The following is a 27,159-nucleotide window of genomic DNA, read 5'->3' on the forward strand; positions in this document are numbered from 1 at the left end:
CCAGCCATCGTCTTCACAAGTAGGGAGTGTGAAACAGGTCCGGCCAGCTGTGCTGCACCGATCCACATCTGGGCATTCCGAGAGCTTGGCAGAGGCCTGTTTTGCTTTCAGTTAAAATGCCCAAGCGCCCAAAACCCACCTCATCCTAGAAGAGCACAGAGAAAGGTACTTGGCAAGCACTCGTGAAAAAAACAAATCTTAACTCCCTCTGGTCCTGGTGCCACTGCACTGGCTGCACCACTGATAGTTACACCCTTGGCATGAGATTTAAGTTCAAAGACACAGAAGCCATGAATCAGAAGGTTAAAATGCTGGAATGTCTTGCTACCCTTTGTGCTGATAATTACCCTAATGTTTCTTGGTTTAGGAATGAGACTTATTCCCAAATAAAACAAAATCCAGATAGGAAACGCAAAACCCCAGAAGCGAACCGAATGTTATCTAACCGCTGTACTGGCTGCCCACAGGTCGTATTGTCCCACATCTGTAAGGCTCGCTGCAAATACCAGGTCCCCTGCTATGACTTGTTCATGGTGAGATCAGTTTCCACCCTCTTAAAAGAGGGGGCGGTGGCATGGTTTTACCAAGGGCTCCCCCTTCAGGGTATAAATAACTATAACCACATTTTCAGCTGCTTCTTGCATCAGGTATACTCAGTAACAACTCCTTTGGTTGTTTCTGTAACTTACCACGCCACATAATTCCACCCCACACAATTCCACAATTAAGAATTCCAATACAACCCACATAATTCCACTCCACCCCACATACATCCACTACACTCCAAACCTCATAGATAAAAGACATTGTCAATTACAATGCCAATAGCTCTAACTCTTGCAAATGCGAGACATATTGCATTGCAAATGCTTGTTAATAATGCTGCCCTCCTAGCCACCGACAGTGGCAAGGTACGCCAGAATGCCAATTGAGCCCTTGTTGAGGTTATTACATGTGTGTTTCAGTCAAAAAGATCAGTGTGGGAATGGTACATACAGACACCCAGGTAACTTAATGTGTGCTGCTGCCAAGTCAATGGCGTTCCCGTAATATTGCAGTTGGGGTCATGAACAGTAGGTGAAAAAGGGAATACGCACGACTTGGCCCGTTGCACCCGGAGTCGAGAAATGTTTGCAAAGTGGGTCAACAACTGTGGGATTGAGTCATGTATGCTGTAGGTATTCCTAACGTATAATAGCATCTCATCCACATATAGCGAAATCACGCACATCCCATCCTGTAGTGAAATACCCAAATTATTCCCTGTAATGCTAGACGTTCCATTGCAAGGGAGAACAATAAAGGTGACAGTGGGCAACCTTGTCATGTTCCTCTGTATATGGGGATTGCATTTGAAATGAGGGGCCCCTTTTTGACCGTTATTAGGGTGTCGGTATATAGTAACTTTACTAGTCACAGAAAGCAATGGCTAATACGTTAATGTGACAATGCTGTGAAGTGATATTCCCATTCTAGTGAGTCAAAGGTTTTTTCGAGGTCTAGGACCGCACAGCCTGTGTGAGGCTAAGTTCAGCTGGAATACGTCATAACTCTGAAGAAGTGACGTAAATTCAGGGAGGTGTTGCAGGCGGGGACAAACCCATTTTGGTCCGCATGAACGAAGCATGGCACGAATGGTGCCAGGCATTCCACAAGTATTTTTGCCAATATCTTATAATCTGTGTTGGGTAGTGCCAGGGGCCGACAGGAACTGGGAAGCAAGGGGTCTTCATGCGATTTGGGCACAGGTATAATAAATGCCTCCCTTTGGGAATCAGGGAGTCTACCTATAGCAGAAGCCTCCTCGTACATTGTTTATAATTGTGAGGCCAGTGTGGGGGCAAAGGCTTTGTATAATTCAGTGGGCAGGCCGTCCGCTCCGGGGATTTACCAGTAGCCAATACCCTAATCACCTCTGTGTCATCAAGCAATGTAATGGGTCATCTGGTTCCAAATGCTGTTCCTTTGTGATACAGGGCATTAGGAGCTCAGTAAAGAAGGAGTCGTATGTCCCTTGTTCAGTAACCAGTTGAGATTGATATATCTGGGTGTAATGTCTGGTCAGTTCATTGTGAATAGCATGTTGTGTATTGCAGATGAGGCCTGCCTCTGAGTGTAATGCAGTTATAGGGAGACGTGGATGATACAGCCTGATGAGCCGTGCTAGTAGTCGATCAGGCTTGTCATCTGAGTTATGTGTGCGTGCTGAATGTGCTGCATAATCAAGACATCGTAGCCTCTCCAGTAGGAGAGCATGTTCACTTCTCGCTTTCTTTAGGTCTTGTGCTTTAGTATAATCAGTCGCTGCATGTGTCTCCAGTTTAGGAGTGTGCTCTCCAAACGAGAGAGGTCTCTGCTCAATGCCTGCCTCATGTTGCCCTGCACTCCCAAACAGTGACCCCGCAGTGTTATCTTAAAAGCATCCCACTCTATCAGTTTTGAGGATGCCATATTATTGTTAATCGTGAAATGTTCAATAATCATTGACCCAAGGGAAGTTCTAAACGGGGAGCCTCCTAGTATTGTGGGCATTATGATCCGAATGGATGCGCCCCATATAGTCCATGTTTATGATGGACGGAAGTAGCATTGGCGTCCCAACAAATCTATCCATCCGGACATGTAGGTTGAGTGGTACTGTGTAAAAAGAGTATACCCTTGTCATTGGATTGCGGGTTCTCCAGAAGTCTACCATTTGCCATTCACGGAGCCAGTCGGTTAGAGCCTGTGTGTTAGTTGCAGCTTTTGTGTGGAATAGTGGGGGGGGGAAGGAGTGATCTAAGACAGTGTCCGAGACACTATTAAAATCTCCTCCATGAGCCACGGCACGTCGCTCCAGCAGGAGAGGACATTAGAGTGTGCTTGTGAAAATACTGCCTGCTCGGCATTAGGGGTGTAAATGGCTCCGAGTAGAATGAAATGGCCATCAAATTGGTCTTTTGCCAGTATATGGTGCCCCACTGGGTCTTTCAGAGTGTCCTTAACCGTGAACAGTGTTTCGGGCCTAACCCACTCCAAGACTCCTCTGGCATAAGTGGAGTAGTATGTAGCAAATACCTGACCACTCCAGCGTCTTTGGAGCTGAAGGGCTTCAGCATGGATAAGGTTTGTTTCCTTCAGTAGAGCAATGTGTGTGACTCGCCTCTTCAGATACGAGTAAACAGAGTATCTGCGTTGATGGCGTGTGCATGCCTCTCATGTTCTAGGTGAGTAAATTAAAATGTACCATATTGAAAGGTGGGTATTATCCAATCCAATGGGGAGCATGCTGTTACCTGCACAGGGTCAATGTTGCCTGGTGTTATCATGAATGTTGTGGGGTCGGGCGTTAACCTTGGCGGGCTAGTGGTCTCATCTATTCTTACAAAAACTTGGAACTTAAAACCCTGAAATACCATTAGAGCAGAGATGCAGCATGCATCCTGCCCAAACTTTTAGGTAACAAGAACTCTATACAACTCAGTCGGATGCACTGAAAGGGAGGAGGGGAGGGATTGTAATTGGACGGTCAGCATGGTAATATACCATGTGTTGCATGATAAAAGAACGTTTCCTTAATGGGAACCCATGGACATATCTTAATGTTGGGCTAGTTCGCATGCTTAGGTGTGCATGTGTTTAGTGTGTGTCTTCTAGGGTGGAGACACCTGTTGGAATCCTAATTGTTAACGTCGGTTCCCTGCTGAAGAAGAGCACAAAGTAAATGTTTGCAGTCAGTGCCTAGAATGAAACTATGCTAGGTATGTTAGTTAGTAAAAGAGAAATCATACAGTTACATTTGTGTTAGGCGCATGTCAGATGTCATCAGCGGTTTGTGGTGTAATGTCCGGAGGCGGGGAGGGCGGGGGCGGTCAGAGGAGTCTGCTCTGGATAGTCCCATAGCAGCGGAGCTAGGGTGACAACAATTTTAAAGCCAAAAATCAGGATATTTCACAAAAATAGAAGATGGACTACAATTTTATTTCAAACGAGCGCACAGAATGACAGCGTTTACCAGCATAGAATTACGGAAGAGGCACTGAGAACATAGATAAAATGCCATTTTAAAGGCAGTATAACACCTGGTATTTAAATTGCTTTATGATAACACCTGATAACTATTTCTGCTTTGGAAAACTAAAAAATATACCTCCCACCATTTTCAGGCGAGCTTCTGTAATAATTGGGACATGAGCTGAGGGCCAGATGTATCAAGAATGTATTTTGCTAATCGGAAATAGCGATTTTTAAGAAATCGCTATTTCTGAGTCGCAAAATACAATGTATCAAATTTGCGATTTGGTAACAGCGGTTTCTTAAAAATCGCAAATGCTATTACTGAATCGCAAATTGCGATACAGCCCCCATTCACATCTATGGGCCTGTCGGCTCATATTTGCGAATATTTTGCATGTCCCAAATTGCGAATTCCTCACTGGAATTCGCAATTCTGGGAAATGCAAAGTCCAGGGTGCTGGGGGCCTAAGCCCCCCTCTGCTGCACCCCAAAACATTTTTGAACAGCATGTAAGGTGCACACATGTCAAAAGGGCATGTGTGCTATACATGTAAATTAAAAAAATGCATTTTAAATGCATTTTTAAAATTTGCACATGGTCACCACCAAGTTCAACTTGGTGGTAATAGCAATTCCTTAATGCCCAATTCGCATTAAGGAATTGCTTTATACGTGTGCTTTAGAAATCGCAAATAAGGATTCCTTATTTGCGATTTCTTATTTAGAGAGTTGCAATTTGCGACTCTCTAAACAGGGTCGCCTTTTTAAGGCATCGCTATTTTAGCGATTCCTTAAAATTGCATTCAGAATGCCTTTGATACATTCTGAAAGGGCTTTTAGCATTCGGAAATGGGCATTCGCACCGTTTGCGAATGCAAAAAGCTTTAATACATCTGGCCCTAAATTTCCCCAGATTTCGCAACTCTCCATTATATCCACCCATTCTGCCATCTGTCTCAGTGACGAGTCAAGGTCTTGAGCTTTCGGTTGTAGGTCCTCTAGTGTTATATGTGAGCTTTCTCTGCAGGTTTCCTATGGCCTGCATGAAGCAGTGTCAGATACAGTGTCACCTCATCAATGTTACCCTCCAGCAAGGCCCCTGTGATTTAGAGAGCAGTACCAATCCTCTCCGCTGCCGCAAGCACGGTGTCCAGTTTCTCGCTGATGGTGGGCTGGGGTGGTGCCACATCTGAGGATACTGTCTCTTGGTCTAGTTGATCCCGCGCCGCGGAAGGTTTTGCAGGCGTCTCCTGTGCATTTGTAGCTTGTCAGGACCACGCTGCTCCTGATTTCACCTGGAGGCCCACTTGTCAGTTCGCATCAGGAGGGTCGCTGGTCAGCCTCACACGCAGTTCCTAATTTCCGAGGTACTCAAGTCTCGCGCACTTCCCACTTGCCAATATTGCTTGATGTGCGCAGCGGTGTGCATTCAGTGTTACCAGGCGCGGAATGTCTGCCAGCGTGGAAAGTCTAAAGAGCCAGTGGTTGTGCGTTGTGGGGCCCACTTGTCTACACCCCGCAGGGTGGTAGGTGCAGCAGCACGAGCAGCCCCGTTACTCAGGTGGGCGATACCTCACCGATATCTGGGTGGTGGCAGGTGCCTCTTGGGGCAGAGACCAGCACTGCACTGCATGCACTTGGGCCTTTTGTGTGTACCCTCCGGAGCACATGTGGAAAGGTTCTGCCGCTCCCCCCCTCCCCCCACCAGCACGTTGCAATGGCAGTGTTTCCCCCTTTATCGATGTGGCCCGGCAACGTTCAAGGCCATCGACCTTGTGCCACAGAAGTAATGCGGGGGATAGGCCCAGTATCGTATCTCTGTCAGACCACTTATAATTTGCAATAGGTCCTGCGCTGCGTCCTCCAAATAGGTTTTTCAACCTCGCTTTCCACTTATCACTAGGCGACCGTAGTCACAGGCCCAGCGCTTCCCAGCGCCCCAGGCCTTACCGTTGTCCAGGCAGTGACCACTTGGTGGTAGTGGGGGACCCAGTAGCGTCGTGATTCTAGTGGAAACCCGCAGCCTCCCCTCACGCCTCTGGTGCTCGTAAGACACTATGGGACCGCTCGTCAGGCGGCACGTAGCTTCGGCCTCACGCCCGGTCCCGGCTGTAGTTGTGCCCCTCCATTATCGTTGTCATCGGTGCAACTGGGCCCGCTAGACTCCGCATCAACTTGGGGCTCATTGGCGGTGTTCGTGAAAGTAGATGATTCAGGGTTCCAGGCGGATTACTGTTGGAGAAGCGGGACAGAGAGCGGAGCTCTTGCAGGGCACGCCCACCATGCTTGCCGAGTAAGCCATGCCCATAGGGTTTGTGGCGCCCTGAAGACTTCATGCCATCTGGGCCTGAGACTGAGTCTGTAACGACACACCGTGCACTCTCGCTCCATTAGTGGCCCCCAGTAGCCCAAAAATAACGAGTACAAAGTGTGCAGCATATCCTACAAAAGAGATCCTCTCTCATGGAATTGATTGTATGGACTCATTAACCTTCTCTTTGCACCCAGATAGAATCCCCCAAGTAAAGACGTGTCAAAGAGGAGGAGGGTCAGGGAGGACATTTTCACCCCATGGCCACAGCATCAAAAACACATAAGGAAGGTTCTTTCTCCCAGTTGGCTATCGAGGTGACAGTGACACAACGAGAAAGGGCGTTGTTGTGCTCCATCAACGCACTCTATAGTGAGGTAAAAGTGGAGATTTGTTGGCACCATTAAATCTGTCCTGAAAGATGTGGAGAACTTGGTGGAAGGCTGAGTGGCAGAGTCCGAGCTGTCAAATAAAAGCTAGGCACGACTGAGCAAAAGCTGCACGTGGTGGACAGGCACAGATAAAACTGGGGACTAGTTTTGCGACCAATGTAGTGGTACCCCAAAAGAGGCTTGAAGGAAAAATAGAAAATAGAAATGTTGAGCACTCATATTAGGCTCCTATGGAAACCTGCTGCTGTTGTAGAAGAGGCTGCGACAAGTGATATCAACCAATAACTGACCAAAATCGGTGACGTAACAAAGGACATCGCAGCCCCCTCGGTGCGGGGGTCCCCGAGCTCCAGGGCCCCCCTCAGCACAGTATCCTGGCCAGAGAGCTCCTGCGTGTGTCCGGAGAGGGGGCCCCTCCCTGTATGTATGGGGGGACCCCTCAAGTTTCCTTACACTACTGACCAAGATATTGGATATACAGTATGATACAGATCAGAGCATTGTGGTAAAAGTCTCACATTCCCGCAGAAGCAGAGGAAATCAAGTGAAGAAGCAGGGACACAGCAGAGGTGGTGGTAAAACAGCGTAGTGGAGAGAGCTCACTCTCAGTGCGGCTGTACAGAAAAAGGTGAATCAGTGAGGAGCGGCAGGACCCCTGATAGAAGCTTACAAACACTGGCAAGAAGAAATCTATGTTTGTCAAAGACCAGCGGTCACACAGGGGAGGTACCCGGGCAGACTGAGGTTCAGTATCACCGGAAGAAGTGCCTGTTTTCCAGGGCGGAATCAGCGAGACACTTCATGGACAGTCTGGGGTTATCTTGGGCCCAGAGCCTAATATGACTGAGCTGGTGCTTGCAACTGAGGCCCACAGGCACTTCATTTTGGGGACCGGCACTTTTTTCTCTTGTTAAAATTTGACCCTAAGCAAGAAAGAGAAAAGCACAAAAGGGAAGAGGTAGAAAAACAGTGACAAAGAACAAAGGCAGGAATGAAAACCTTAAAGAGTGAGATAAATGTTCAGGAAGTGTGTGGTGGCGGGTGATAAAGGAATGAGGTGGAATGAGACTACCCAACAGTGGTTTCCACACCTGACGTTCAGTAGCACCGGTGATGCGCTTCCGGGCAAACTTTTGGGCCTCCGCACTTGCTCTTTCACAATTCAAGCACCGCTAGGGCCAATTTCCATTCAGAAGCATGGTGTAGTGACTCGCTTGAGATGGGCTCACAGGGTGTGGGGTATTTGATTTTTTCCCTATGAGAAGGTTGGAGGTAACTTGTGTTGTACTATTCAGTTCTCTCTCTCTGCTATCCCTTACCCTTTCAAACCTTTTCAGGGGAACTGAGATGTTTAGGAGATGACTTTTACAGCGAGTGCATGTAAAATTGGACAGTTAGAAAAGTGGGCGGACTTAAACTCCAGTTTGAATTATATTATTGTCTTGAGCTTTGCATCTCAGTGACGTTGTGCCTGTTTCTTTCTGTGTTACTTGAAGTCAATAAATAGATTTAAACATAAATGTTACCTTGTTTAGGCCTGAACCCAGGTCTGTTTATTAATATTCCTGCACTATGCATGTTTGGATTGGCCCCAGATTATCTGTCCTATGGATGTTCCCTGTCAGTCTGAGGATTCATTGAAGAATAACACATGTATTTATATTATAGCCATACAAAGCATGAATAATGAGCACTGGAAATGGGAGAAAAGCGTTCAGTGGTGCAAGTGTTTTGATATTTGCTGCTAAAGATTGTGCGCAGCATGTGAAGCAAACAGGGGTTCTCCTCTGGCACAAGGCCTTTGTGGATGACATCACTCGGGATATCTTCGGCTAGGATTCCTGCCAGACAGGAAAGTGTTAGAGACATTACTTCTGCTTTACATACAGTAATAAGAATTGGCAAAGCCCATAGGTCAGGCATTAATGTACTAATGAATGCAAACTCAATATGTGCATGCTTGCGTCTCCACGCATAACCACATCAAAGTCATCTATTGGTTATAAAAATAGATCTTTTGTTTTAAGCATCTGGATTGCGTACCTTTAGGAATAGGTATTTGTGTGTATAAATGAATAAGTGTTCATGTACATATGACTCACTCACACTTCCTAACTAAAACATAAAAACACCTGCTATGGTGAAAAAAAGATTGCTTTCTGTAGACAATAAATGTATATGATAAATTCATTTAATATGTGATGGTTCAGTATACTTTTTCTATGTAAATTAGTCCCTCGTGCATTCCAATGCAAGCATGCAACACAAGGCAGAATGGCACATTAAATAGCCCATTCTATGCATATTTTAAACACCTTCTAAAATACATCTTGAAGATGGTTGCACTGTCAGCCAAAACTAAAATGCTGCAATCTCAAGTGCTTATATTTGTATCTTGCATTTTCTCATTTTCTCGTATGTTGTTGATTAGTACAATTATTCAACCGCCTGTAACCTGCTTCTCTGTGGTGTTCTTTCTCAGATGTGCAAGCTGTTCAAGATGAAGTAAAACAAATTGAAAAGTTAATCCAACAAGATGCATCACCAGTTGATCCCTCCACAGCACACGCGTAAGTAGAATAGATCTGTACCTTCTGCGGGGCAAATAAGAGGGCATGGGATTACTAGAGCAATAGTGCAATGCATGGTGGTGGAACTAGGGGTGCTGGAGGGGCTGCAGCACCTCGATAAATCTTGAAAGAGTTTAGATGGAGAATGAACAATAAAGAGGCCCTTCAAATGTTGATCTTCTGGCAGCCTTTACTGTGTATTCAAAGATTGTGACATACCTCTATGCACCCTTAGTGAGACGTTGTTACTGGCCAGCAGCCGCACTCCAAAATGTGTTTGAGCACCCCTGAGTTGCACTCTTGCACACAGAGTTGTACCATCACTAGTTCCACGCATGGAGCATGATCAGAGCAGAACCACCTACCTTTGCGGCCTTTGAAAGTGTTCCCTCCCACCTTCGAGTGCAGTGGAGGAACGTGCTGCCTCTCCTGCCTCATTATAAGGATAATAGAAAGATCAGCACAAAAGACCTGCCAATTTGTGAAAATGTTTCATCATGAAAGGGCGGGGGCTTTGTGCCAAGCACAGGCTGCAGCACTTTAAATTCATAGCCTTTCCTCTCTGGAACCAAAAATGCCAAGCTTCCGAGGCTGCTACCGATGTCTTGGGGCGGTGTCATCCCCTGTAATGGACATTGGCTGTGCGGAGCCTCCAGACAGTTAGCTGAAAGTCTGCTCTCTGCTGGAGTTCCCATCTCATTGTCTGCACGTTGTGTTATATCAGCTCATCACCTGGCGACTGTAAGAAGGGAGCCGATATTATCTGACACACAGTGGCATCGAGTGAATTAAAGATCTGGCAGAACAACTTAGCAGATTTATTGACTACGGTTTACCCCCTTCACCAATACATTTTAATGATCAATAATTGTTATTTCTAGTTCCCCAATCTTCAACCCAAAACTTCTATACTCCCTCATTAACAAATGTGTCCTGTTTTTTTTTTTTAAATACTCTGGTGTGAACTTTACTTTCCTTGTCACTTAACTGAACGGTATTTGTGTTTTGTGATTTTTGCAAATGCCACACACGTGTATTTATTCGTAAAGCCCTGGCTTGCGGCATTTGCCACTTTATAGTACTTAGAGTGTTAAGTCTTCAGTTCAGCCCACGCTACCGGCAGGTGAGTTGAGAATGCTTCAAAGGTGACTTCCACCGGCCTCTTTCTGCAAGCAGCTTTATTATGACGTTGGTGGACCTCAGATAAAGTGTCTTAAGCTTGTGTCTACACTGACAACTTTGTCCAGCCGATTTCTGATCTTATTAATACTGTTATTTATTGGATGACTTTGTAAAGCGTCAACCTGTGGACTTTCAGCCTCTCTGTAGCACTCAGGAGTCTGGTAATGCTGATCAACTACTTCTGATGGTAACAGAGCTCTGCAGTTATCGCCACAGTGGTTTATAGAACCTGGTCTCAGTAACAGAGTTTAGATGGATCCCTCACGGCAGCTGATTAGATGTAGTCCCTTTGTAAAGGATAAACTGGTTCCCACAAAAGGCTGGGTCAGGTCAAAAGCCTCTTTAAATAAATGTTTCCTCTGGTACCCATGTTCGAGAGTCTGGAATTATAGTTACCTTAGGGTACGAGTTATAGTTACGTGAAATAACTCTAACAGCTGAGTTTCTATGGTTTTGTATGTTTAAAATGTGAGCCTAACTATAACGTCCCTATAACCTTTGGATTTTTTAATGGGAATTTTTATGTTTTTTTAAATTTTATTTCCTAACTATAATGTTCCTGTAACATTTTGTTTTTTCAGTGAAAAAAATAAATAAAAATATATAGAGAGAGAGAGTGAGAAAAAAAGGAAACGGATTCATGGAGAAAGCTGCTTCTTTCTACGAGGAAGGAAATGGGCTCCCTGGCTGCTGTTTGAACTCGGAAAGACAGCTATCTATACTCAGGGTTCAGTGGCTCTATGGGCCTCGGTACCGCTGCACCAATGGAAGCTACGCCCCAAATTATTACTATACTTATACATGGGCTATACATTCTGGATGAAGAGCCACTGCTTTATCAAGCTCAAAAGCACATTTTAGCTATTAAAGGACAGACAATTGAGCAATCCTGCCATCTTGTGACCACTTTATGTATTGCAAGCGTTTGTCATGGCAGCACAACAGCGTCAGCTGTTCTGAAACAGCTGCCAAGTGGCACCTGCCCTTTTTCGCCTTGTTCAGTCTGCTGAGTATTTATTTACCCAACAGAACAAAGCATGCTATCCAGGCCCAGCTGAACTGCACATAAAACAGGATACGTGAAGTTACAGTAAGTTTTACCACAGGATAATGTTACTTGACAATAGTCTCAGCAGAGCAAACAATGATTAATACCTAGTCACTTTGGCGCATATTTATACTTTTTTAGCGTCGCATTTACGTCATGTTTTGACGCAAAAGCGGCGCAAAGTCACAAAACACAAGTGGCCCATATTTATACTTTTTTAGCGCCGCGTTTATGCCGTTTTTTGACGCAAAATCGGCGCAAACTTACAAAATACAATTTTATTTTGTAAGTTTGCACCGATTTTGAGTAAAAAAACGATGCAAATGCGGCGCTAAAAAAGTCTAAATATGGGCCTTTATGTTTCTGGGCCTTGGAAGAAACCAAAGAAGAAATCTATACTAAAAAATTGTTCCAGTAGATTAACGCTTAGTTCTCAAACGAGGATTATTCGGCCAACAAGTTATGACTGTTCTTGTTGTCTCGCTTAACTTTATATCATTAAGTTTATTAGACAGTTCAAAGAGACAAGAAAGGTCAAGAAAGTATACTTAGAGCTTTAGAGGAACTTCTAATCAGTTATTCTGCGGACGACTATGTAACATTGAAATCTAAAGCTATTAGAAATAGTCCTATGGAAGTAGGTGGATTAATGCTAGAGGTCAGATGACTAAGAAAGTACTGTTTATTTTCACTTCCAGATTCCTAGCTCCCTATTCTGACAAAGTTAGAGTTGTATTTTCTACTGTATAAAATTGATCAAATACTAAATTCGCCAATTAATCATTCTACAAGTCTACAAAGCGATCCATTAACCAGTCACTCAATCAGCGTACCACTCAATCAATCCATTAATTCAGAAATCCCTCCATCAATACGTTAGTCATGGCAATTTTGATACAAAGAAATAGCTCATTACTATATTGTCTTCCAGACTCTTCAGGTCTGGAGATCCTGAGAAAGTCAGCTCGCTCTTAGTGGGAGGGGTTTCAGGGGTAGAGAGGGCCTGGCCAGCAGCAGATATATGCAAGTAAATTCCAGATGATCAAGGATTTATGTCCCCTAGTTTTGTTAAGACCTTTTCACTTCATTAACTGGAAACTGCGCCCATCCTCAATCCTTATCAAGTATGGAAAGCCAGGCCTTGATTTTTTTAAATATGAAAATTAAGACGTCCTCTTTTCAATGTGAATTTGTGCTTGGAAAGCATTGCATTTGTTGATGTTAGAATATCAAATGATCTTCATCTGTGCTGTGTGGAGCCATATACCAGTTTCACACTACTTTCGTATCCAGTGGTCAATGGATTTAGTCCTGAACTTTGATTCCAAATCATGTAAAACTGTATTGGTATTGGTGACTATTTTAAACCATCTCTGAGTACGTGTCCTTATATGTCAGGTGTCAAGGATGTTTCCTTGAGCGGTGTAAGAGATTCTCCCTCAGAGGCTTTTTACCTAAACACCTGTCCAAGCGTTTCATCTTTATCTCCTCGCAGGTCCCTTCGACGAGTGGAGGCCGCGCTCAGTGCAGTGAACTTCAGTGGACAGAGTACAACCTTTGGGACAGGGCTGGTGCGGGCCTCCGTTATCAAACTCAACACTAGCAGCTATCAGGGTTTGGTCCTCGACTCCAAATCCCTGGTAAGTTCTTAGCCTCTCATTATGTCTCCTTTTTGTTTGGAAGGTACATTAAGGAGCTTGTTTATAAAACCATTCGTTGCGGCTCCTACTCATAGGTTGCTGCATACCATTGTTGCAAAGTGCATTACAAACTCTGTTATTTAAGTGAAGTGGCTACAGACCCTTCAAAAGGAAGGAGGCCTTTACATGTTTCTATACGTATTAGCTGATTGTGGCTTTAGTTGCAGAAATCTGACAGATGGAGTGTTGATTAAATAATTCCTGATTACCAGGCTGTCTGTGTTCTACATTTGTGCTATTCTATGAATAAATGTCCATCCTTTTTTCCTCCATTTTGCAGCTGAATAAAAGTGCATCCCACGATAAGGGGTCATTCTCAGTGTCTCTGCCCCCCGGGCTCCTGAAGAATGCGAGCGGCGATGAGAGAAGACTCCTGATTGTCAGCTTCGAAAGCCCAGCACTTTTCAAGGTGAGGTGGTCATCTGACACTTGAACTGCTAATGATGGATTCAATTTTGAAAATTAGTATGTTAAGAAACTCTGTCACACAAGCAGTTGTTAAATACTTAGGTTTCTGGTAGTCATTGTGGAGCGATTATTACTCCCAAGGATCACAGCTATGGGAAAATCCTTATAAAGTCCAGAACAGTCATTGCATAGCAAGAAAGTAGCCCATGTAACAAAAATGAGATCAGAAGACAATATGAAATGAACATTACAGAGTATTATTGTACACGTCGGAATACGTGTAAAATATTGTTGGCACACTACATAGCTATGTTAAAGAGAACATGTAGACCAACACTTTAAGCAGATAGACGTCACAATTAAGAAAGCATGAATGAAACATGTAAATGTTCAGGAGTTTACACTAACAGATTAATAATGAAAGATTCAGTCACAGTTAAATGAATGGTGGCAACTGAACCTCAGCGGTTAATGTAAACACAATCCTCAGATTTTGTGTGTATGTATAATATATATATATATAGATATATGTGTGTGTATGTATATATCAATCGATCAAATCAGTCATGTATTTGTAAAGCGCAACTTGTCACTGACGTGGGTATCCAGGTGCTGACAATGGTCTCATTCAAAAACCCATGTTTTGAGCCCTTTCTTGAAGAAGGGGCGGTACAGGGGTGGAGGGGGAGAGTGTTCCAGGCCTTGGTGGCGACAAAGTTGAAGGAGCGTCCTCTGGCATTGCAGCGATGAGTGCGTGGGATCTGTGCGAGGGCCTGGTGTGCGGAGTAGAGGTTCCTTCTGGGGTGGTGGAAGTGCAGGCTCTGGTTCAGGTAGGCAGGTCCTTGGTCATGGAGGGCTTTGTAGCAGTGGGTGAGGAGCTGGAAGTGGCATTGCTTCTGGACCAGGAGCCAAAGGAGGTCTTTCAGGTGCTGGGGGATGTGGGCCCTCGTGGGCAGGCCGAGAACCAGTCTGGCAGTAGTGTTCTGCATTGTTTGGAGCCTTCGCATGAGTTTGGTGGAGGTGTCAGCATACAGTGCGTTACTGTAGTCGAGCCGGCTGGTAATAACTGGCTTTCTTGTGTTGATGGGGAGCCACTTAAAAATGTTTCTGAGCATGCAAAGCGTTTGGAAGCAGACTAAGGCAACAGAGATGACCTGACAACTCATTGAGAGATCTCTGTTTAGGATGATGCAGAGGTTGCGGGCATGGACTTTTGATGTGGTGGTAGGGCCAGAAATCGGTCCAAAGGTGAGAATTTCCATCTTGTCTGTGTTCAGCTTTAGGCAGTTGTCCTTTATCTTCATGCAGTTGTGAAAATTTGTCTCGGTTGAAATTGGGTCAGCGGAGAGGGACAGGATGAGCTGGGTGCCGGTGTTGGAGATGAAGTTGTGAGATCTGACGATGTCAGTGAGAGGCATCATGTAGATGTTGAAGAGTTTGGGACTGAGGGACGAGCCCTGGGTAACACCGGAGATGTTATGCTTGATGAGTGATGCGAAGAGGGGATGCAGACTTTCTGGGTGGGTCCTATGATGAAGGATGCCATCCATCTGAGCATGTCGCTGGTTAGTCCTATCTGGCGCAGGCGGTGGATGAGTGTGTGGTGGGGAACCGTGTCAAAGGTGGTAGACAGGTCAAAGAGGAAGAGGGTGGCAAATTCTCCTCTTGTCGAGAAGGGCATGGATGTCGTCCGAAGCAGCGATAAGCTCTGTCTCGGTGCTGTGGTTGGTTCTAAAACCAGATTGAGAGGAGTCTAGTATGTTGTGTCTTTCCAGATGGTGAATTGGAGGTTGACAGCATTCTCCAGGACTTTGGCGGGGAATGGGAGCAAGGAGATGGGTCAGTAGTTTTGTAGTTTGTAGGGGTCTGCCAAGAGTTTTTTGAGGATTGGTCTGACCTTGGTGTGTTTCCATGCATCGGGAAAGGTGGCCATGGCTAGAGAAGTATTGATGATGGTGGAAAGTTGGCAGTTGATCTTGTCTCTTCCAAGGTTGAAGAGATGGTGGAGGCAGGGGTCATTGGGAGCTCCAGAATGGATGGTGCTCATGAGGGAAGTTGTGTCATCTTCGCTGAGTTGTTTCCAGGCATTGAACGGGTGGTCAGTAGTGGTGGTTGATTGGAGGCTGGATGTGCTGGAGAGTTGGGGGTCAACGTTCATGTACATGGTTGCTATTTTGTTGTGGAAATGATTGGCGAGTGCATTGCAGAGCTTCTGTGATGCGGAGTTTATGTTTTCTGTGGCTGCGGGGCAGGAAAATTGTCTAACAATGGTGAAGAGTTCCCTGGTTCGGTTGGTGCTGGTATTGATTTGTATGGTCAGCGCCTCCCTCTTTGCTGTTTCGATCTGTCAGTGGTAGTTTTTGAGGGCTGATTTGAAATGGGCTCTGTCAATTTTGTTCCTGCTGGTGCACCATCTTCTCTCCAGCTGTTTGCATTTGCGTTTTGTCCTGCTGAGTTCAGTGGTGTACCAATTGGTGTGTTTGGCTGTTCTGTGCAATTTGGCGGTTTTGGAGAGAGCGACTAGGTCGGCGGCGTTGGTGATCCAGTCATTGAAGTTCTGTACTGCTTGGTTCAGGTTGGGGGTGTAGTTGGGCTGAGTGGTGCTGAGGGCATCGGTCCATTGCTGCTGCGTGACCTTGCTCCAGCTGCGGCAAGGTGCGCTGTGATGGTTGGGGATGGAGCCTGTATGTCTGGTGATGGTGAAGTGTACAATGAAGTGGTCCGTCCAGAGGAGGTCCGAGGAGTGGGTGTACCTGATTCTGTTGCTAGATGAGAAAATGGTGTCCAACGTATATCCTGCTTTGTGCGTGGTATTGGTGACTAGCTGCTTGAGGCCGATCTTTTCCCATCTTTCCAAAAGGTTGGTGGAGTTGGTGTCTAAGAGGTCATCCAGGTGTAAGTTGAGGTCTCCCAGGAAGATGTAGTGTTCAAATTCTAAGGCCAGAGGAGTGATGAAATCTGGATGTGTATGGAATTATGGAGGTGTATTGCTATGCCTGGTGCATATGTTCCTCGGTGGTACATGCCCTTATGTGCATGTACAAAATCTTTCTCCATTCTTTTTTGGGGTTATCATATTTCCAAACATTGTCCGACTATGAAGGTGGAAAATTAAAAAGTCCATGACATTGGATTAGCAATGAAGGGATTGCTAAACATTCAGGCAGGGCATGTCGCACAAAAGTGTGTTTGAGCTCAGCGCAGAGAGATCTGCCTTTGATTATCTTTACTCCTTTGTACAGCATAAGGCTGTCCAATTTTACCAAAATAACACAGAAAAATTGTATTATCTGAAGAAGCCAAGAGAATGAAAATGTCACTTACCCAGTGTACATCTGTTCGTGGCATCAGTCGCAGTAGATTCGCATGTTCTGCAATAGCTCGCCATCTGGTGTTGGGCCGGAGTGTTACAAGTTGTTTTTCTTCGAAGAAGTCTTTCGAGTCACGGGACCGAGTGACTCCTCCTTTTGTCTCCATTGCGCATGGGCGTCGACTCCATCTTCGATTGTTTTTCCCCGCAGAGGGTGAGGTAGGAGTTGAATTGTAGTAATAGTGCCCATGCAATGGAGTGACTAAGTATGCACCTATTTAAGGTTGAGATGATACATATATAAATAATTGAAGGTAACTTCCAAACTGCTACAGGCTCCCGGGGAGGCGGGTGGGCACATGCGAATCTACTGCGACTGATGCCACGAACAGATGTACACTGGGTAAGTGACATTTTCAGTTCGATGGCATCTGTCGCTGTAGATACGCATGTTCTGCATAGACTAGTAAGCAGTTATTTCCCCAAAAGCGGTGGATCAGCCTGTAGGAGTGGAAGTAGTCTGAAATAATGTCCTTAATACGGCTTGACCTACTGTGGCTTGTTGTGCGGATAACACGTCTACACAGTAGTGCTTGGTGAATGTGTGAGGCGTAGACCATGTGGCTGCCTTACATATTTCTTGCATTGGGATGTTTCCTAGAAAGGCCATGGTAGCACCTTTCTTTCTGGTTGAGTGTGCCCTTGGTGTAATGGGCAGCTGTCGTTTAGCTTTAAGGTAGCAGATTTGGATGCATTTAACTATCCATCTGGCTATACCTTGTTTTGAAATTGGGTTTCCTGCGTGAGGTTTTTGAAAGGCAATAAAGAGTTGTTTAGTCTTTCTGATGTTTTTTGTTCTGTCAATGTAATACATCAATGCTCTTTTGACATCTAATGTATGTAGTGCCCTTTCAGCTACGGTATCTGGCTGTGGAAAGAACACTGGAAGTTCCACTGTTTGATTTAGATGGAACAGTGAAATAACCTTTGGCAAAAATTTAGGATTGGTCCTTAGGACGACTTTATTTTTGTGTAGTTGTATAAAAGGTTCCTGTATTGTAAACGCCTGAATCTCGCTTACTCTTCTTAGGGAAGTAATGGCGATGAGAAATGCCACCTTCCAGGTTAGGAACTGTATTTCGCAGGAGTGCATGGGTTCAAAAGGTGGACCCATAAGTCTAGTTAGGACAACATTTAGGTTCCATGAAGGAACAGGTAGTGTTCTTGGTGGTATAATTCTCCTAAGGCCCTCCATGAATGCTTTAATGACTGGTATCTTATATAGGGAAGTTGAATAGGTAGTCTGCAGGTATGCAGATATTGCTGCAAGGTGAATCTTGATGGAAGAGAAAGCTAGGTTAGATTTTTGTAAGTGAAGCAAGTAACCCACTACATGTTCTGGAGTTGTGTGTAATGGTTGTATTTGATTAATATGGCAGTAGCAAACAAACCTCTTCCATTTACTTGCATAGCAGTGCCTGGTGGATGGCCTTCTGGCTTGTTTTATGACTTCCATACATTCTTGGGTAAGTTGTAAGTGCCCGAATTCTAGGATTTCAGGAGCCAGATTGCTAGATTCAGCGATGCTGGATCTGGGTGTCTGATCTTTTGGTTGTGCTGTGTCAACAGATCTGGCCTGTTGGGCAATTTGATGCAGGGTACCACTGATAGGTCTAGCAGCGTTGTGTACCAGGGTTGCCTTGCCCAAGTTGGTGCTATCAATATGAGTTTGAGTTTGCTTTGACTGAGTTTGTTTACCAGGTAAGGAAGGAGAGGGAGAGGAGGAAAAGCGTAAGCAAATATCCCTGACCAGTTCATCCATAGGGCATTGCCTTGGGATTGTTTGTGTGGGTATCTGGATGCGAAGTTTTGGCATTTTGCGTTCTCCCTTGTCGCAAACAAGTCTATCTGAGGTGTTCCCCAGAGTTTGAAATAAGTGTTCAGAATTTGGGGGTGAATTTCCCATTCGTGGACCTGTTGGTGATCTCGAGAGAGATTGTCTGCGAGTTGATTTTGGATCCCTGGTATAAACTGTGCAATTAGGCGAATTTGGTTGTGAATTGCCCAATGCCAAATTTTCTGTGCTAGCAGGCTTAACTGCGTGGAGTGCGTCCCTCCCTGCTTGTTTAGATAATACATTGTTGTCATGTTGTCTGTTTTGACGAGAATGTATTTGTGAACTATTATTGGTTGGAAAGCTTTTAGTGCTTGAAAAACTGCTAGAAGTTCTAGGTGATTGATATGCAGTTTTGTTTGATGTACGTTCCATTGTCCTTGTATGCTGTGTTGATCGAGGTGTGCTCCCCACCCTGTCATGGAAGCATCTGTTGTTATTACGTATTGTGGCACTGGGTCTTGGAAAGGCCGCCCCTTGTTTAAATTTATGTTGTTCCACCACAGAAGCGAGAGGTAAGTTTGGCGGTCTATTAACACCAGATCTAGAAGGTGACCCTGTGCTTGAGACCACTGTGATGCTAGGCATTGTTGTAAGGGCCTCATGTGCAGTCTTGCGTTTGGGACAATGGCTATGCATGATGACATCATGCCTAGGAGTTGTAATACCATCTTTGCCTGTATCTTTTGTGTTGGATACATGCGTTGTATGATGGTGTTGAAATTTAGAATTCTTTGTGGACTTGGAGTGGCTACTCCCTTTGATGTGTCTATTATGGCTCCTAGGTATTGTTGTACCTTGCGCAGCAGAATGTTGGATTTTGTAAAGTTGACGGTGAACCCAAGTTTGAAGAGGGTTTGTATGATCTGATTTGTGTGATTTGAGCACTGTATGAACGAATGGGCCTTGATTAGCCAGTCGTCCAAATATGGGAACACATGTATTTGCTGCCTTCTTATGTGTGCAGCGACTACCGCTAGACATTTGGTAAAGACTCTTGGTGCGGTTGTTAATCCGAAAGGCAGTACCTTGAATTGGTAATGTATTCCTTTGAATACAAACCTTAGGTATTTCCTGTGCGATGGGTGTATTGGTATATGGAAATAAGCATCCTTGAGGTCTAAAGTTGCCATGTAGTCGTGTAGTTTTAGCAATGGCAATACTTCTTGTAGTGTGACCATGTGGAAGTGGTCTGATTTGATGAAAGTGTTCACTACTCTGAGGTCTAGGATTGGTCTCAGCGTTTTGTCCTTCTTTGGTATCAGAAAGTACAGTGAGTAAACTCCTGTGTTTATTTGTGTGTTTGGCACTAATTCGATTGCATTCTTTTGCAATAGTGCCTGCACTTCTATCTCCAGGAGATTGGAATGGTGTGTTGTTAAATTTTGTGCTTTTGGTGGTATGTTTGGAGGGAATTGTAGAAATTCTATGCAATAACCATGTTGGATAATTGCTAGAACCCAAGTGTCTGTAGTGATTTCCTCCCATGCTTTGTAATAATGACCTATTCTTCCCCCCACTGGTGTTGTGTGGAGGGGGTGAGTGACCTGTGAGTCATTGTTTAGTAGTAGGGGTTTTGGGGCTTTGAAATCTCCCTCTATTTCTAGGGAATTGGCCTCCTCTATATTGTCCCCGAAAACCTCCTCTATACTGTCCCTGGTAAGTGGACGGTGTTGCTTGTGAGGTGCTGGCTTGTGTGCTTTGACCCCGAAACCCCCCTCAAAAGGGCGTTTTACGGAATGTGCTGTAATTCCCTCTGCTCTGCGGGGAGTAGAGTGCGCCCATGGCTTTGGCAGTGTCCGTATCTTTTTTGAGTTTCTCAATCGCTGTGTCCACTTCTGGACCGAACAGTTCTTTTTCATTAAAAGGCATATTGAGAACTGCTTGTTGAATCTCTGGTTTAAATCCAGACGTTCGGAGCCATGCATGCCTTCTGATAGTTACAGATGTATTAATTGTCCGTGCAGCTGTATCTGCAGCGTCCATGGAGGAACGTATCTGGTTGTTGGAGATGGTCTGTCCCTCCTCAACCACTTGTTTTGCCCTATTTTGGAAGTCCTTGGGCAGATGTTCAATGAGATGTTGCATCTCGTCCCAGTGGGCTCTGTCATAGCGCGCAAGTAGTGCCTGGGAGTTCGCGATGCGCCACTGGTTTGCAGCTTGTGCTGCGACTCTTTTACCAGCTGCATCGAACTTGCGGCTTTCTTTATCTGGGGGTGGTGCATCTCCAGATGTGTGAGAGTTGGCCCTTTTCCTAGCTGCTCCTACAACAACAGAGTCTGGTGGCAGCTGTGTAGTGATGAAAACCGGGTCCGTAGGAGGCGGCTTGTACTTTTTTTCCACCCTTGGTGTGATTGCCCTACTTTTGACCGGCTCCTTAAATATGTCTTTTGCGTGCCAGAGCATACCAGGGAGCATAGGCAGGCTTTGGTATGAGCTGTGGGTGGAGGAGAGTGTGTTGAACAAGAAATCATCCTCGACCTGTTCTGAGTGGAGGCTTACGTTGTGAAATTGTGCTGCTCTAGCCACCACCTGAGAGTACGCGGTGCTGTCTTCTGGTGGAGATGGCTTTGTAGGGTATGCCTCCGGGCTGTTATCTGACACTGGGGCGTCGTATAGGTCCCATGCGTCCTGATCTTGGTCACCCTGGCTCATGGTGGTGTGAGCTGGGGAGTGTGATGGAGTTTGTGCTGGTGAAACGTTAATCACGGGCGGAGGAGAGGGTGGTGGTGTAACTCTTTTCACCACTTTTGGTTGTGGTGCTTGTTCCGTCTGGAACTCCAACCTTCTCTTTCTCCTAATGGGGGGAAGGGTGCTTATTTTTCCTGTCCCCTGCTGAATGAAGATATGCTTTTGCGTATGGTCCACATCAGTTGCTTGTAGCTCTTCCTCAAACCTATGCTTTTGCATTTGGGAGGTTAGCGAGTGCTCTTCTGTATAAGAGCCTGAAGCTGGGTCGCTTGCAGTTTGTTTCGGCATCGAAACTTTGTCTGCGTGTTTTTTCGGCTCCGAGGTGACTTTTTTCCTTTTCGGGGCCGAAACCTCTCGGCGTCGATCTGTTTCGGTGCCGCTGTCTCGGCGTCGAGCCGTGTCCACACCGGCATCTCGGTGTCGAGGCTTGTCTCCAGCACTTTCTCGGTCCCGAGAAGGCTGCGTGCCGGTGTCTCGACCGGAGTCGGACGATCTCGGCACTGTTTGGGCCTTTTTCGGTGCCGACGGTCGGCCACCGAATTTATGGGTTGAGCCATGGCCTGGTGGCAGTGGCGTCCCCTGGGCCTTGTAAATGTTTCTTTGTGTGGTTTTCGACGTCTTACTCACGGTTTGTGTGTCGTCGAATCCTTCGGAGTCTGAGTCTTGGATCGAGAAGGTACCTTCTTCTTCCTGTTCCTCGAACTCCCGTTGGGCTGTCGGTGCGGACGCCATTTGAAGTCTTCTGGCTCGACGGTCTCGGAGTGTTTTTCGGGACCGGAACGCACGACAGGCCTCGCAGGTGTCTTCGCTGTGCTCAGGTGACAGGCACAGGTTGCAGACCAAGTGTTGGTCTGTGTAGGGGTATTTATTGTGGCATTTGGGGCAGAAACGGAACGGGGTCCGTTCCATCGGCGTTCTTCAGCACGCGGTCGGGCCGACCAGGCCCCGACGGAGGATCGAAAAAACTACCCCGAAGGGCACCGGAGCTCTTCGATCTTCGATGCGGTGTGGAATCTAAGTACGCCGATCCCGAACGCAACAATACCGACGAAAATCTTCCGAAATTAGCTAATTTTCCGTTCCAAAACTCGGAGCGACAGGAACACGTCCGAACCCGATGGCGGCAAAAAAACAATCGAAGATGGAGTCGACGCCCATGCGCAATGGAGACAAAAGGAGGAGTCACTCGGTCCCGTGACTCGAAAGACTTCTTCGAAGAAAAACAACTTGTAACACTCCGGCCCAACACCAGATGGCGAGCTATTGCAGAACATGCGTATCTACAGCGACAGATGCCATCGAACATAAGGTTTTCACCCCTTTGTATCTGCGGCTTGTACCTCCCAGACAATTATGGGGAAAGGCAGCTTTACTCAGCAGGGAACTGTTATTGGATCACAAGTATCAGCATGAAAAGGTTCCCCGTAAAAACAACATTTTGCAGAATACTGTAAATGCCACCATTTTGTATTTGGATGTCCAGAGTCTGATTGCCACGCCCTTTCAGTTCACTGGTCTGGGAGATTTCGGTCTGATTTGCCACCAGTCCTGTGGTTTGGAAAGACAGTAAAGGAGTCCGAAACAGAGAACTTAATGTGTCATTGTGATGAAGACAAATATGGTTCCTGGGACTCATTTATACATAGTTGAGGCTCCCCTCAAGTTGCCAAACAGACGGGAAATTCCCTCTGACATGAAGGTGCTTTCAGCACACCGAAATCCTTTAACTTGCCAGTCTAGTTACACAAATATTAAAATAAGTTCTACTATCAACCTCCTCGCTGTTTAACAAATATGGCGGAGGCCATGGTGCCTTTTACTAGCATATGCTTCTCTTGTAAATGAGAGCAACAATATATTTAGGACAGGTAAAGAGATTTCAGCTTTTTTTCTTGCAGGTGGAAAGTGTCATCTCCCTTTCTTACACAAGATTAACAGCTGACCTTCAGTATTGCTTGCGTTGCACCAGTTTATGAGCTATCACAGGGTAGAGTCATAATCCTCCCAGGTTTCATACTTAACGTTTGTGTGGCCTATGATTTCCTTAATTGTTCAAGAGATGATTTTCTCCAGAATGTAGACGAGCTCCTAGATGGAAGTTTAGGACTCTGTCCAATAAAATAATAGAAGTTGTATTTCAGCCCTTTGTAGCCATGATTTAAAGTTCCTTTCATGGAAAGTACTATTTTAGACACCAGACCACTGTCCTTTAACATTGTGGAGGCAAAAGCTTATTTAGCTGATGACCTTCAACGTTTCTCATAGTGATATCATAGTTCTATAAATGCGTCTGCACATTCAATGAGTTTTCACATTTTAAGATAAATCAATTGGTGGGTCATCTACATTGTTTTCTCGAGGCTTCTTCAGAGTGTCACTTTAGGAAATTCTTCCTCCAGTATTGCTTGTGCTGGATTAAGGATGTTAGAGTTTCTAGAGAACTTTCCATGGCTCACCAAGTGGGTATCACGGTGCAAAGTCTATCTAAGCAGATATTCTGCAGTTGTATTTTGTCTTGTGTTAAACCTTTAGAAAAAGGAAAAACTTTTTTTATTTGGTCAGGTGCAAACTGTTCCACAAAGAGTCAAAATGCAATAGCATCTCTCCTGGTAAGTGGGCTCCTGAAATAGATGTGATGGTGGTCATATAAAAATCACTCAGATATCGAGTGGACACAAAAGCCTTGAATCCAGTGCACTTTATTTCCCTGAAGCATAACAGAAATTCCAAACATTTATAGTAGCAGTAATAATAATAACATGTTTTTCGATAGCACTGCATACATTTGTTCCGTTTCCAAGCCTTCAAGATAACATGTGTTGATATTACTCAATTTAATGTTATTCTGTTGCTCAAATCTCTTCTCGCATTCTGGATACAATGTGATTTTTTTTTTTAATTTTTAATATTTTTTATTAAAAAATAATGTTGTGATGTAAATAGCAAAGTAGCTTAGTTGGTAACAGTGGTTCGCCAGCAAGGAAGTCGTTTCTAGATACCCCTTCCTCATCCAACTACCCTTACTTTCAGAGTTGGTGCTCCAGTGGAGGCAGACCATTCAGTGAAGATCAACGCAAGAGCTTTTCATCCCAGCTAACCTAAACCCTAAATTGCTCATAACTCTGCTGGGTTCTCTAGATTCCTAAAGGGAAAAAGGTCTGAAAAGTCTTCCAGTATCGTTCAGGATGGCAGGCAATGTTCTTACAGATTAGTGCTCAAAGAGTTCCTATTATGTAGATTTTGTCTCAACAGCTAAATATTTTCCCCTGTGAGGTACAAGTAAGTTTCGGCATAAGAAAAATAAGTGTATTGCCCCCTACAAATACACTCTACAGCGCTGTCCTTTCAAAGCAGCTGACCCTAGGGATGGTAAGGAGCTTCCAGACTAAACATCCTTTGCCTTCCTCCTAGGACCAGAACAAAAGTGACCTTCTCAATGACCAGGTCATCGGAGTTAGCGTGGAGAACACTCTCGTGGAAAACCTCGAGGAGCCAGTCAACATTACTTTTCGGCACCACCATTCTCAGGTGGGTAAAGTATTCTCACCCCCTCTGCAAAAAACTCCAGCTTCCGTTTCTCTTGTCAAACATTTTGCCTCTCCTTTTCTTCCTCAACCCTCCGGCAGTTTGTTGTTTTTAGACTGGAAACACGGTGGTTGGTCATACCCCAAAATGCCACCAGGTACAAGAATGACCCAGAAGTATTGTTCTTAAGGAGAGTGCCATATTTTCTTTTAATACAGGCGCTGGTTGGATTGTAAACATTGGAAAAGACGTTTCAAGACCTTAAATACATAAAGGAAATAGATCGCGCCCAACATGGTGTTCACGTTTAATCCTAATGCACATAAGTTGAGTGTTAGCCGCTGGACCCCACTGGGGCAATTCTAATCACTTCTTGCCAAAGGGCACACTGGGTCCTAGTGCCACGTCATGTTTCTTGCTTGAAGGAACAAGCATGCTGGGTATGTGACGGGGTGATTCCATTGACCCGAGCCACTGGTAAAGCTTTCCAAGTATTGTCCAAGATGAATCACTCAGAACGCCGCAAAATCCTTGCCCTCGGCTTCCACTTCCTCTCAGATTTTTGTCTCACCTTCTATTTTCCACATGACTGTTCTGCCTTTCACCTCTACTAAATTCAGCCCATCCTATGTGTCATACACTACCTAGTCATATTCCTGCCACGGACTCCCTTCACCCTCCCCTCCCACACGCTCCCATCACTTTCCCTATCCTTATCCCAGATTCTGCTTTTCTCCATCTTCACTTCTTTCTCTATCCTTCTTGTGTAGCTTTCTCTCCTTTTCTCTTGCCATACACTGCTTTCCTCCCACACACATCCCGTTATCCCCATCTTTCACTGTCACAGATTCCACTTTTTCCTTCCTCTCTACCTCATACCCCTTTCTACTGACTACCAAGAACTTCCTATCTATATTCCCAATGGAGTGGTGAGTTCCTACTTACCCACTAGCTCTGCCATCGTGTCTGCTACTTTCAGTGATTGTATTGCCTCTTAATCTATATGGCCCGATTCACAAAATGTTTTTCCTGTTTCCCTTCCTCCAGAAGTGCCGCGTGCCTCTTTGCGTTTTCTGGGACTCAGCCACTCCAGGTACGTACTGCAACTTTTCTTGGTGCTTTAGAAGATGTGGGAGTTGCGGGTGATGGAGACTGCGCACGCAAGAAGTCAATCAGAAGATCTGGGGTGGGAAGAAGACTATCTGGACCACATTCAAAGCAGGGAAAGGGATGTTACCCTTAAGCACACAATTCTAGGAAGCTCAGGGAGACTAAACTTTAAACCACCTGTGCGGAAAATATGCTTCCTCTACTGATTCTTTTCAAGTTTTTCAAATTTGTTTGGGAGTGGCCCTAGAAAAGGAGTGGAAGGGTGCTAAAGGTGGTTGATTAAATAACAGTATCTAAAAGATAGCACTGTGCCTTTTTATTTGGCAAAAATTGAATTTAGGCTAACAGCTAGCCACAAAAAAAAATGAAATACAAATTCAGAGAGATATCAACTTGTTACACAAATAAATCAGATATTGAAATCAATTTCCGCCAAAATATATGATTTAACAAATAAATTGTAACTTTCTATTTGAAAATCCAATCCCTTAACATGTTGGTTAGTCATCCCATTTTCTGATTTTCAGCTTGATGTGCAGTTTACTACGGGGGGATGAAAATGAAGTATTTGCTCAGCCTTGGTCTAAACCGCCTCTGGGTGCTTATTTGAGTTGTGGGTGTGTATTCCCTGCTTTTGAAGGAGTCCTGCTTTCGAAAATCCTGGAAGTGAAGCCCTCTATATTCTTGCTTGCTCAGGATCACAAGACAGTAGTTCAGACTAGGCAGAGGTATGTGCCTCTGCCAAGTTGGATAAGTAGGTACATCAGTTTCATCTCGGTTTCACACCAGTCAGTCTCCTTAGCAAGGTTCATACCAGTTGTTTTCCTAAACAACTGAAGGCATAAACACTAAAGCACCAGTTCTCCCACACATAAACAGGGATAAACGTTCTTCATTGGCGTCTTCCAAATTCCAACCTCAACCACCTTATAGTCAGGGCCACTGGAATTATGGGATTGTGTGGCCACGGCGATTTTCACATAATTATAGATTTGTGACAGTTGCCACATAATTCATCATCT

General features: G+C 45.0%; 1 protein-coding gene across 3 annotated transcripts in view; it reads left to right on the forward strand.

Moving 5' to 3' along the window:
- LOC138268029 (adhesion G-protein coupled receptor G1-like) overlaps window positions 1-27,159 on the forward strand; it is a 360,820-nt gene that overhangs the window by 308,921 nt on the left and 24,740 nt on the right. For all 3 annotated transcript variants that reach the window (XM_069217352.1, XM_069217353.1, XM_069217354.1), the window contains 5 exons: window positions 9,182-9,269; window positions 12,995-13,139; window positions 13,480-13,608; window positions 24,914-25,030; window positions 26,075-26,120. In XM_069217352.1, coding sequence (XP_069073453.1) covers window positions 9,182-9,269; window positions 12,995-13,139; window positions 13,480-13,608; window positions 24,914-25,030; window positions 26,075-26,120 — 525 coding nt within the window. The remainder of the gene's footprint in view (window positions 1-9,181; window positions 9,270-12,994; window positions 13,140-13,479; window positions 13,609-24,913; window positions 25,031-26,074; window positions 26,121-27,159) is intronic.

Source organism: Pleurodeles waltl, chromosome 12 (assembly GCF_031143425.1).
Source record: "Pleurodeles waltl isolate 20211129_DDA chromosome 12, aPleWal1.hap1.20221129, whole genome shotgun sequence".
In the NCBI taxonomy this organism is placed as follows: domain Eukaryota; kingdom Metazoa; phylum Chordata; class Amphibia; order Caudata; family Salamandridae; genus Pleurodeles; species Pleurodeles waltl.